Source organism: Urocitellus parryii, chromosome 1 (assembly GCF_045843805.1).
Source record: "Urocitellus parryii isolate mUroPar1 chromosome 1, mUroPar1.hap1, whole genome shotgun sequence".
NCBI lineage: Eukaryota > Metazoa > Chordata > Mammalia > Rodentia > Sciuridae > Urocitellus > Urocitellus parryii.
The window spans coordinates 129,682,236-129,695,789 of NC_135531.1; the positions used below are offsets into that span (position 1 = coordinate 129,682,236).

General features: G+C 34.8%; 1 protein-coding gene across 1 annotated transcript; it reads right to left on the bottom strand.

Moving 5' to 3' along the window:
- Positions 1 to 680: 680 nt before the first annotated feature.
- On the bottom strand, positions 681 to 1,604 carry LOC144254168 (olfactory receptor 1f45-like). The gene is given in 1 exon segment (XM_077797151.1): positions 681 to 1,604. A coding segment is annotated over 1 exon segment (924 nt).
- Between the last annotated feature and the right edge of the window lie 11,950 nt (positions 1,605 to 13,554).

Here is a 13,554-nt window from a genome sequence, read left to right on the forward strand (position 1 = left end):
CCATCTCCAGGCAACCTGTCCCACTGCCCTAGCACAACTGGGCTCTGAAAAGTTGTGAACTCTGCTATGTAATAAAATTCCAGAAAGTTTGTTGGAAGGTAGGCAAAGAGTGGTGTTCTGAGGTAGGGGGAGAGAGTTAGGCTTGGGACAGAGGAAGAATTACCTCTCATGGCAATAAGCAAATACCAGAACAGTGGGAAGTTAGTACCATTTGTAAAAAAAATCTATTAGTTGTGTGGCTCAGAGTATTGTGCCCTTACTATGAATCAGCAACCAAGATTCCTGTACCATTTGCTCATCTTATACAGAGAGGGCAGTTGATCCTGAGGAGGGTTGACACTAATGTCATCTGAAATTCCCAGGTCATTGTGATGGCCAGTGTCTTAGAGTGTTGCCAGTTATCCAAACACACAGATCTAAATATTTCTCTCCTTATTTGTTCTTGTATATAAAATGAATATCATAGAATCAGAATATCATAGAATCAGAATATCATAGAATCAGATAACAAATTACTTGCTTTAGAACTATGAGTACCTGTTTTCCGCAAATTGAAAAGCATGAGCATAAACACATAGTCATGGGTGGGTTTTATACCTATGTGGCCTTATTTCTCTGTTTGTAACAGGGCAAGAAATACATGATGACCAGGAGTTGTTTGGGTCTAAAATATTCTACTTCTAGGACCTAAGAATTAGCTTCCTAAGGGCTCCTTTAATGTCACGATTCCTCAGGCAGTAGATGAAAGGATTGACCAAGGGTGTCACCACTGTGAAGATGACAGTGGCCACAGTGTCCTGAACTGAGTAGGAGGATGAAGGGTGCATATAGACCCCCAAGATTGCCCCATAGAAGAAGGAGACTACTGTGAGGTGGGACCCACAGGTGGACAGGGCTTTCCTTATCCCTTGGGCTGATGGCAACTTCAGCACATTAGAGAAGATGAAAGCATAGGAAACAATTATACATGTAAATGGTTTCATAAATATCAAACCACCCACAGTGAAGACCATCAAGTCACTGATAAAGGTATCAGAACAAGAGAGCTTGAGAATAGGGTAAGGGTCACAGAAGAAGTGGTGCACAGCATTGTTGGAACAAAAGGTGAGTTGAGCCATGAGAAGAGTGTGTAAGAGAGCATGCAGGTTGGTAATGAGCCAAGATACAGCCACCAGCAGGACACAGAGTTTGGGCCTCATGATCAAGGTATAGTGAAGTGGACAACAAATGGCTACATAACGGTCATAGGCCATCACACTCAGGAGGAAACCATCCATATTGCTGAAAGTGATGAAGAAGTAGATCTGGGATATGCACTCTTTGTATGAGATGGACTTGCTCCCCACTATGTGATTCACCAGCATCTTGGGGAGTGTGACTGATGAAATGCAGATGTCAACAGTGGAGAGGTTGGCCAGGAAGAATTACATGGGCATATGGAGATGAGGGTCACAGCTGATGGCCAAGATGATGAGAAGGTTCCCAATGATGGTGACAAGGTACATCCCCAAGAACAGCCCACAGAGGACCTCCTCCTGCTGTGACTTCCCAGACAGTCCCAGGAGGAGGAATTCTGTGACCATTGTCTGATTCTTTCTATCCATGTCTGTGGGAAAGAAATGTCATCATACCATAAGATCAAAAATCAAAATAGATTCTACTGTCATGATAATCAGAAAAAAGACCAATAAATTAAAAATTCTTATTATGAAAGAAAAAGAAGATCATATGACAACACTTGAGCTAAAACATTGTATATTTTGTAACTACATGCTGATAGATTGAGTAAGAACTGCAACGTGATTATCTTATTGTGCATCTTTATAGAAGAAGTCTAGTTAATTTTAATGGTGTTTAAATAGTAATGGCTATAGTTTTATTCACTCTATTCCATTCTCTTTTGCTTCTCAGTTCTTTCTTATACAATATTTAACTTAGTTTCTTAATTGAGGCATTATCTTCACAATAGAAAGTGAAGAATGAGACATTTAGGTGGTTCACCCATATTCACCAAACTAATAGAAGACAGAGTTCAAAATAAGTTGAACCTTTTTTTCTTGCTTTTACATAAAGCAAGAATGTGGGTTTTTTCTTTCTTTCTTTTTGAAATGTGCTCTTGCTGTGTAGCTCATGCTGGCCTAAAACTTCTGATCTTTAGGTTCTTTCACCTCAGGTTCTGGAGTATCTTGGAGTATAGGCATGTGATGCCACACCTAGTTACCTTCAGGATATATGTTGATTAGCTACATTTACTGAAAATTCTTTTCCTTTGTCTTTTCTTTTGCATTGCTTAGGGTGAAATCCAGGGCCTCATGGACTTGAGGCTACTTCTATAACACTTAGTTATACCTCCAGTCAAATTGATTAAAACTTTACCAAGTTGCAAACTCTGTATTAAGTGCTATACTATAAACCTACAAATTAGATATATGGTTACTTTTAAAAAAGCTTTTTTTTCTCAGAATGTGGGAAAGTTTTAGGCTTTCATAGACCTTCTTTGTGGTTTGTCCCCAATATTTCAGCTTCCTTTAGGATGTCTTCTCTGTAGATCACAGCTATTGGGTCTGCTGACCTGATCATGGAGCAGTTAGCTGTGAACAGCTTTCTTCCTCCTCTTTTCACTCAGAAGAAGAAAAGCAGGTAATTATTGTATCTGGATTATTTTTCTGTTGGAAGAAAGTGGACTAATTGATAAAGAACAAATTTATCTGGTGCATCTGAATGATAATCCCAGGACTAAGAAATCACTGTGGCCGAGGGTCAAGTAAAAAACATTGTGAATGTAATGACTCTGGAAGAACTGATGGTATTTCAGTAGGAAAGGAGGGGAGATGCATTCCCTAGGAGATAAAAAAACTTAAGAAAAAGAAAGAGTGAGAGGCAGCCAGTGCTATCTGATTGCAGAGGTTAAGGATATTCTAGGGAATACTTTAAGGATTGGGGTTCTAGGATGTACATATTATGGAACAGTAAGATGATGATCACCATGAGAGCCAAATTACTTAAATTAAGAATGTAGTGCCAAGATGTGAAATCATTTTACCTGGAGTAATTTGCAGAACCATCACTGGTAAAACTGTATAAGATAAAGCTAGAAGATGTTCCTAATGAGACATGTGTATGGAGGATCTTAGAAGTTGAGGATTGTGGGAGAGTGTGAGATATGTCATCAATATATCAGCAAGACAAGCAAGAGAATTGAGTGCCTTGGCCAATAGGTGTGCCTCTTTTGGTTTCCAGGACAGATAGTTCCCCATAAGGGAAGCAGAGAGAGAGAGGAGTGATAGGATGTCCACAAGGACTTTTCTACTTATGTTAGATTTGCCAGTAAGCCCCAACACTGAGAACATCAAGCTCAAATTACTCTGCATTCTCCTGTTACAGCCTTTGGGTTGCAGTAAGTGCTTGATCAGGATGGTAAGTTGCTGGAAATGATGTTACCACTTTATGACTTAGATCCTAACAAGATGAGCTTCAGCAGGAAACCTGTTACTGGTTGCATATTAACCACTCATCTTCTAGATTTTAATTAATCCTCCCACACAGCTTGTAGGGTGAGAGAGCACCTACCCCTGTCTGTGAGAAGAATCCTTAGTTTCTAAACTTAAGTATGCTGCTTCATGAACTAATCTTTTGTGAGTCGTGGTAAGTGTATGACTATATATGGGATGTCTGACATATCTACATGGCTGAGTGTTTGTGTTCCCTGAATCTTAAAAATAAAGCCTTACCTCTGACCTCCAGTGTGATGCACGAAGTCACAGACCATATTGAATGGATGTAGAGTGACAACTGGAACAAAAGAAAAGCTAAGGGCAGAAGAGCAGAGTCTTTAATGTCTGACAAAGGAGTATCTCTTCTTGGGTTGTAGGAAATGGTGCTTTTGGCTCTAATATTCTGGTTAAATCTAGGAATATCCTATTATAACTGGACCTAGCACTGCCAAGTCCCATTTTCTTTTTTCTTATCCACCACAGGCTTCTCTATTTTTGTCTTTGTAATGTAGTTGCCCTGTTCTACAATAGACAAGCATATCCTGACCCCAAAATCTTGTACCTGACAGACCACAAGATGTTTCCCCCTTTAAACTTGGTTATATGAAGAAACAACAATGTTTCACTTAAGGTGACTCACTGTGTTTGTGTCTATGTGAATCAATCCAATCCTGGAGGTAATTGTGTTCTCACCTGCATTCCTCAGCCCTTGTTATCTGGCTGCTCTCTGCTGCTGTCAGGCATTTTCAAAAAAGCTCCATCTCTTTGGCTCCATACTTAATGTTGGATGATGGGAAATTCACAGCTGAGGCTGAGAATTAATGACCTGTTCTCACTGGAGGAGAACATTTAGACAGACTCATATGTCTCTGGTTATTCTTGGATGATTGGCATACACACCCCATCTCTGGAGATTTGGAGTTCCATGAGGATTTTAGCCAAGTTTCTATTCCTAGAGTTCATTCCTCAGCGTCCTCATTAAGCATACCTATTAAATGCTCCTTGTTTGTATTCTGTCTGAACACCAAAAATAAAATTGTCAGAAACTCAGTCCTTGTGGATTTACTTGTTGCCTAGTCATGGAATTCAATTCCATATTCTTAGTCTGATATTGAGAAATCAATGACAGGAGGGAGGAGAAAGGGGGCTGCTCTGTGATGATAAAATATATACAAAAATATTTTACCAGTTGATAAACTGTGTGAAAAATGTAACAAGCACAAGCAAAAATGTAAAACTATGAGAATAAGGAAGAATTTTACAAAATCTCTACTTTTAATCAAATACTAAATATTGCATTTCTGAAGCTGGTGAAATTGGGTATTGTTTCATTAGCTTGCTTTCCACCCACATATCTTCTTTAGTAAAGTGTCTATGGAAGTCTACTATCTGAGGGTCAATTTGGTAGTTTTCTTTGTTTTTGATTTGAAGAATTCTGGGCTGGGGGTGTGGCTCAGTGGTAGAGCACTTGCCTACCACATGTGAGGAACTGGGTTTGATCCTCAGCACCACATAAATAAATAAATAAGATTTGAAGATTTCTTCATGTATTACTATTTATCAAATATAGTCTTTATACGTTGTGGCTCCTCTTTTCATTTTCTTAAAGACATATTTTGAAGGGGAAACATTTTTAACTTTAAAATTAAAAATCTTAACTTTAGTCTAGTTTTTGTATCAAAAAATTTTTGATGGATTCTGCCTTCTTTAGTTTATATACAAAATTTTTGCCTAATCCAAAATTATAACCGTGTACTCTCTTTTCTCCCTGAAATTTATAATGTTAAGTTCTCTATTCATGACCATGATCTGTTTTGAATTTATTTCACATATCGTCTGAGGTAAGTATTTATTTAATGATTTTTAAAAGTATGGCTACTTAATTGTTATTATCATTCATTGAAAGAATCATCTTTCCATCAATGAATTGCTTTGGCACCTTAGGTTCAAATCAACTCACTTTTGTATATACTAGGATTAAACCCAGAGCGACTCTATCACTGAACTATACACCCAGCCCTTTATTTTTTTAAATTTTGAGACAGGGTCTTCCTAAGTTGGCTAGGCTTTTCTTGAACTTGAAATACTTGTGCACATCTCCCGAGTAGCCGAGATTACAGTCATACATCAATGTTTCAGGCTCCATTCACCATTTATGAGTAGGCCTATTTTTATTTGTTTTAACTTGTTCTTTTTAGTTATACATGACAGAAGAGTCTATTTTTACATATTTCTACAAACATCGAAGTGGGTCTATTTTGTTGTATTGCTCTTTATATCTATGTATTGGCCAAAGCAAAATTTTTAGTAAGTCTAAAAATCAGTAAGAATTCTTCAACTTTTATTTCTCCAAATTGTTTTATATTCAACATTAGGCTAAGCTTATCAATTTCTAGAAACAAATTCCTTTAAATATTTTCATTTGGCTATGATAATCTATTCATTATTTGAGGAGTAATTGATTTCCTACTAATAATAAGTCTTCCAAGTCATGGACACTGTGTATTTAGGTCATCTTTTTTTTTCTTTCAAAAATATTTTGTTTTTAGTCAGCATTAAGACTTTTTGCACATTTTGTTGAATTTAATAATTTTTCATGATATTTAATACTATTATGCAGTGTATTTTAAAATTATTTTCAGTCTTTCATTACTAGAATGTTGACATAGGAAATGTTTATTTGCTGATTTCTAGGAGTGTTTTGTGCTTTCTGTTTGTTTTGTTTTGCTTTTTATAAGTTTTTGGTCATTTTATGTATGGAAAGTAATACCATCTACAAATAGGGTTAGCTTTATTTCTTTTCCTTTAAAATATCTGTTTTTTTACATGAATTTTTTTATATTTATTTTTTAATAAATAAATGTGCTTCTCTCTATGCATATATTTCACAATATGAAAACAAAGCCCAGAGCCATATGCAGTGGCTATCCCAGTAAAGGCTGGCATTACCCTTATCATGAAGACTGATCATTCACAAAAAATAAACTTAGTTACACACCCTATAATCTCAGCAACTTGAGAGGCTGAGGAGGGAGTATCTTAAGTTCAAAGCCAGCCTCATCTACATGGCAAGGCCATAAGTAACTTAGCAAAGCCCCTAAGAAATTTAGCAAGGTCAAAAGCAACAAAGGGATCCTATCTCAAAATGTGAAATAAATAAATAAATAAATAAATTTGCACGATTAACCATTTATATAGATTTTCAATGGAAAATACTTGGGAATTGATTAGCATTTACCATTTTTTATTGTGTGACTGAGAATCATGGTGTCACATGTAAGAGAGTAACTGTGTAAGTGTTCATAGATATATTAGAAGGATTTCCTTTGTTTAATCCATATCAGCTCTCATTTTGCTATCAAGTGCAAGAATAAAAGTTCAAATTTCAAGTGCAAGAATAAAAATTCAAATTAATAATAAACTATTCTCTGTATAAAGGAATCACCTTAGATTATGGGCATTAGCAATACTTCAGTATCATGAATACTGGCTGGGTCCATGGACTGTGATGTCATCAATCAGTTACAATACACTACTGAGGCCTTAGTGATAGCTGGCCTCACAACAACCTAATGTTGTCTTGGGCACTGCTCAAGACAGTGATCTGGTGAATACATAGACTTGCTCCATTTTATATGTTGTTTCCTTAAGTAGAAAGTTTATTCTTGCTCATAATCAGCTAACTTTTTGAGAGTTAAGCTTCTGAGAGAAAGTTACTTGCTTTGAGTAAGAATCTAGAGTTAACACCATAAAAGAAAAGCAAAAGAGGAAGCATTGGGACAACCCATTCATCCCTCATCTTGCAAAGAAGTCAAGCAAGTATGTGTTGGTGTCTTCTTTGGGCTTAGATAACCATGAAATACCTTTCAAAAAGGAAGAAGGGAGGATTTCTATTTAGTTGAAAATGAGGGGAGCAAGAGAAGTGATTGAAATAGGGAAGGGGTAAAGATTTGCTCCCAAGATGTAGGCCCTCTATTCACCTCACAGATTGTTTTCTCTGAGAAGAAAATTTTAGTTTGAGTCCATCCCATTTATTGATTCTTGATTTTAATTGTTGCCCCCAAATGATTCTTATTAAGGAAGTTGGAGCCTATTGCCACAAGATGGAGATTAGGGCTGACTTTTTCTTCTATTAGACACAGGGTCTCTGGTTTTATTCCTAGGTCCTTGATCCATATTGAGTTGAGTTTTGTGCATGGTAAGAGATAGGGGTTTAATTTCATTTTGTTGCATATTGATTTCCAGTTTTCCAAGCACAAATTGTTGAAGAGGCTATTATTTCTCCAAGGCATGTTTTTGGCACGTTTGTCTAATAGAAGATAATCGTAATTTTGAGGGTTAGTCTCTGTGTCCTCTATTATTTATCATTGGTCTACCAGTCTGTTTTGATGTCAATATGATGCTGTTTTTGTTACTATTGCTCTGTAGTATAGCTTAAGGTCTGGTATAGTGATGCCATCTACTCATTCTTTCTGCTAAGAATTGCATTAGCTATTCTGGGTCTCTTATTTTTCCAGATGAATTACATGACTGTTTTTTCTATTTATATGAGGAACGCTATTGGGATTTTGATAGGAATTGCATTAAATCTGTATAGTGCTTTTGGTAGTATGGTAATTTTGACAATATTAATTCTGCCTATCCAATAGCAAGGTAGATATTTACATTTTCTAAGGTCTTCTTTTCTTAGAGTTCTGTAATCTTTATTATATAGATCTTTCACCTCTTTTATTAAGTTGATTCCCAAGTATTTTATTTATTTTTTTGAGACTATTGTTAATGGGGTAGTTTTCCTCATTTCCCTTTCTGAGGATTTGTCACTGATATACAGAAATGCCTTTGATTTATGAGTTGCTACTTTGCTGAATTTATTTACTAGTTCTAGAAATTTTCTGGTGGAGCTTTTTGGATCTCCTAGGTATAGAATTATATCATCAGCAAATAGTGCCAATTTGAGTTCTTCTTTCTATATGTGTATCTCTTTAATTTCCTTTATCTGTCTAATTGCTCTGGCCAGTATTTCAAAAAATATGTTAAATAGAAGAGGTGAAAGAGGGCATTTCTGTCTTATTCCAGTTTTTAGAGGGAATCCTTCAAATTTTTTCCATTTAGAATGATGTTGGCCTGAAGCTTAGTATAGATAGCATTTATGATGTTGAGATATGTTCCTGTTATCCTGTTAGTTTTTCTAGTGTTTTAAATATGAAGAGGTGCTGTATTTTGTCAAGTGCTTTTTTGGCATCTTGAGCTGATCATATAATTCTTATTTAAGTCTATTGATGTGATGAATTACATTTATTGATTTCTGTATGTTGAACCAACCTTGCATCCCTGGGATGAATCCCACTTGATTGGGGTGCATGATCTTCTTGATATGTTTTTGTATTTGATTTGCCGTAATTCTATTGAGAATTTTTGCATCTATGTTCATTAGAGATATTGGTTTGAGGTTTTCTTTCTTTGATGAGTCTTTGCCTTGTTTTGGAATCCAGGTGATATTGGTCTCATAGAATGAGTTTGGAAGCACTGCCTCTTTTTCTATTTCCTGAAATGAACTGAAGAGCATTGGTATTCATTCTTCTTTAAAAGTCTTGTAGAACTCAGCTGTGTATCCATCCGGTCCTGAGCTTTTCTTGGTTTGTAGACATCTGATGGTGTCTTCTATTTCCTCACTTGTAATTTATCTGTTTAAATTGTATATATCATCCTGATTCAATTTGGGCAAATTATATGACTCTAGAAATTTTTTGATATCTTCAATATTTTCTATTTTATTGGAGTACAGTATAAGTTTTCAAAATAATTTCTAATTATCTTCTGTATTTCTGTAGTGTCTGTCATGATATTGTCTTTCTCATCACTTATGTTAGTAATCTGTCCCTCTCCCTCTCCCTTTCTGTGGGCATGGCTAAGGGTATGTCAATTGTATTTATTTTTTCAAAGAACCAACTTTTTGTTTGTCAATTTTTTTCTTTTGTTTCGATTTCATTGATTTCAGCTCTGATTTTAATTATTTCCTTCTTCTACTGCTTTTGGTGTTGATTTGTTCTTCTTTTTCTAGATCTTTGAGATGTAATGTTAAGTCATTTGTTTATTGACTTTTTTCTTTCAAGGAATGAACTCCACACAATGCACTTACCTCTTAGAACTGCTTTTACAGTGCCCCAGAGATTTCAATATGTTGTATCTAGGTTCTCATTCACCTATAAAAACTTTTAAATCTCCTTCTTGATGTCTTCTGCAACCCATTGTTCATTCAGTTGCATACTATTTAATCTCCAGGTGTTTGGAGTGGCTTTTATTTCTTATTTTCTTATTTTGTCATTGATTTCTAATTTTATTTCTTCCTGTTTAGGATTGCTTTAGCTATTCTGGGTCTCTTATTTTTCCAGATGAATTAAATGATTGCTTTTTCTATTTCTATGAGAAATGTCATTGGGATTTTGATTGACATTGCATTAAATCTGTATAGTGCTTTTGGTAGTATGGCCATTTTGATAATATTAATTCTGCCTATCCAAGATCAAGGTAGAGCCTTCCATCTTCTAAGGACTTCTTTAATTTTTCTCTATGGTGCTGTAATTTTCAATGTATAGATCTTTCACCTCTTTTGTTAAGTTGATTCCCAAGTATCCTTTTTTGAGGATATTGTGAATGGGGTAGTTTTTCTCATTTTTCTTTCTGAGGATTTGTCACTGATATACAGAAATGCCTTTGATTTATGGGTGTTGATTTTATATCCTGCTACTTTGCTGAATTCATTTCCTAGATCTAAAAGTATTTTGGTAGAGATTTTTGGATCTTTTATGTATAGAATCATATTGTCATGAAATAGTGCTAGTTTAAGTTCTTCTTTTCCTATGCATATCTGTCTAATTTCTTTCATCAGTCTAATTGCTCTGATCAGTATTTCAAGAACTATGTTGGACAGAAGTGGTGAAAGAGGGCATCCCTGTCTTGTTCCAGATTGTAGAGGGAATGCCTTTAATTTTTCTTCATTTAGAATGATGTTGGCCTGAGGTTTAGCAAAGATAGCCTTTACAATGTTGAGATGTTTCTACTATCCCTAGTTTTTCTAGTGTTTTGAACATAAAGGGGTGCTGTATTTTGTAAAATACTTATTCTGTATGTATCAAGATGATCATAATTCTTATCTTTAAGTCTATTGATGTGATGAATTACATTTATTGATTTCCACATGTTCAACCAACGCTGCATCCCTGGGATGAATCCCACTGGATCATGGTGCACAATCTTTTTGATATGTTTTGTATTCAATTTGCCAGAATTTTATTGAGAATAAAATTATCATTAGAGATATTGGTCTGAAGTTTTCGTTCTTTGAAGTGTCTTTCTCTGGTTTTGGAATCAGGCTGATATTAGCTTCATAGAATGAGTTTGGAAGTGCTCCCTCTTTTTCTATTTCTGGAATTAAATTGTAGAGTATTGGTATTAGTTCTTCTTTAAGTTCTTGTAGAACTCAGTTGTGTATCCATCTGGTCCTGGGCTTTTCTTAGTTGGTAATCTTTTGATGACATCTTCTATTTCCTCACTTGATATTGGTCTGTTTATGTTGTGTATATCTTTCTGACTCAATCTGAGCAGATTATATGACTTAAGAATTTTTTTTTGATGCCTTCAATGTCTTCTATTTTATTGGTGTATAAGTTTTCAAAATAATTTCTAATAATCTTCTGTATTTCTGTAGTGTCATTGTGATATTGCCTTTTTCATCACCTATAGTGGTAATTTGAGTTCACTCTTTCCTTCTCTTCATCAGCATGGCTAAGGGTCTGTCAATTTTATTTATTTTTTTCAAAGAACCAACTTTTTGTTTTCCAAATTTTTCAATTGTTTATTTTGTTTTAATTTGATTAATTTCAGCTCTAATTTTAATTATTTCTTGCCTTCTACTGCTTTTGCTGCTGATTTGTTCTTATTTTTCTAGGGCTTTGAGATTAGTGTGAGGTCATTTCTTTGTTGACTTTTTCTTCTTTTAAGGAATGAACTCAATGTGATGAATTTTCCTCTTAGTACTGCTTTCACAGTGTCCCAGAGATTTTTATATTTTGTGTCTGTGTTCTCATTTAAGACTAAGAACATTTTAATCTCCTCCTTGATGTCTTCTGTGACCCATTGTTCATTCAGTAGCATATTGTTCAGTCTCTATGTGATGCAGAAATTTTTTAGCTTTGGATTGAAGTCTACTTTATTTGATATGAGTATGGAAACACTTTCTTGCTTCCACAGTCCATGTGAGTGGTATGATTTTCCCCAACTTTTCACCTTCAGTCTGTGTATGTCTTTTCCTAACAGATGAGTCTCCTGTAGGCAGCATATTGTTGGATCTTTTTTTTAATCCAGTATGCTATCATATGTCTTTTGATTGGTGAGTTTAAGCCATTAATATTTAGGGTCATTATTGAGACATGGTTTGTATTTCCAGCCATATTTGTTTATTTTTGTAATTTAACTTGACTTGGTTTTCCTCTTTGATTAGTTAGTTTTTCCTTTCCTGCTGGTTTTCATTGTTGTTTTTCATTTCCTCTTTATGAAATATTTTGCCAAGGATGTTTTGTAGTGCCAGTTTTGTAGCTATAAATTTTTTAACTTTTGTTTATTGTGGATGGTTTTTATTTCTTCTTCATATATGAAGCTTAATTTTGCTGGATACAAGATTCTTGGTTGGCACCCATTATCCTTCAGAGTTTGAAATATGTCATTCTAGGATCTTCTAGCTTTTAGTATCTGTGTTGAAAAATCTGCTATTATCCTAAGTGGTTTACCCCTATATGTAATCTGATTCCTTTCTCTTGTGGATTTTAAAATTCTCTCCTCATTCTATATCTTGGGCATTTTCATTATAATGTATCTTGGTGTGGATCTGTTGTGATTTTGCACATTCAGTGTCCTATAGGCTTCTTGGATATGGATTTATGTTTTATTCTTCATTTCTGGAAAGTTTTCTGATATTATTTCACTGAACTGATTGCTCATTCCTTTGGTTTGGGCCTCTATGCCTTCCTCTATCCAAATAACTCTTAGATTTGGTCTTTTTATGATATTCCATATTTTTGGATATTCTGCTCATGGTTTCTTATTATTTTCATTGTGCTGTCTAAGTTCTTTTCAAGATGATATACTTTATCTTTAATGTCTGATGTCCTATATTCTAAATGGTCTGCTCTACTGGTGAAGCTCTCATTTGTGTTTTTATTTTGGTTTATTTTTTCTTTCATTTCAAGGATTTTGGGTTTGTTTGTTTTGTTGTTGTTGTTGTTGTTGTTGTATAACCTCTGTCTCTCTGTTAAGTTTATCTTTTGCTTCTTGGATTTGTTTATTTATCTCATTGTTAAAGTGATCTTTAGCTGCCTTTATTTGTTGTATAATGTCTTCTTTGCTATCCAAAAACATTTTAATCATATATGTCCTGAAATATTTCTCTGTATTTTTTTCTGCTGTAGCTGTCAATTCTTCTAATGATGTGTTCTCTTGAATTATTTGTGGTACTTTCATTCCTTGTCTTTTCATGTTGCTTGTGGTTCTTTTTTTCCAGCTCTATGTTACTGGTGTGTTATTGTTTTTACCCTATAGATTTGTAATGCTCTTGTAAGGTTCTAAGTTCTTTCCTTTGTGGAGAGGGACAATGTAAACAGTTCCTAATATCAACAGCTATAAACAAATTATTGTAATTAAGACTTTTATACTTTGTGTCAATGTTTAGAAATGTTGCATTCACTTATTATTTAAAATATAATCAATAGTTTTATAAAAAGTGTATAGTTTCTGGCGGTGGACAGTGAACTGGGGATTGGGCCTAGGACGATATGCTAAGGGGGAAAGATGTGAAGGTATGGGGTTAATATAACTTAGGAAATTTGAAGGAGAACTCTAATGAAGAGGGTTAGAAGAAGAGGAATACACAGAAGGTAATTTAGGGTAGAAAAGTACATGGGAGAACAGTAGAGTACATAAAAACAGACACACAGGTATATTTAGAAAATTACACAATGTTAACAGAGTAAATTTTTAAGGGTGCAAGAAGAAGGAAGAAGGGCTG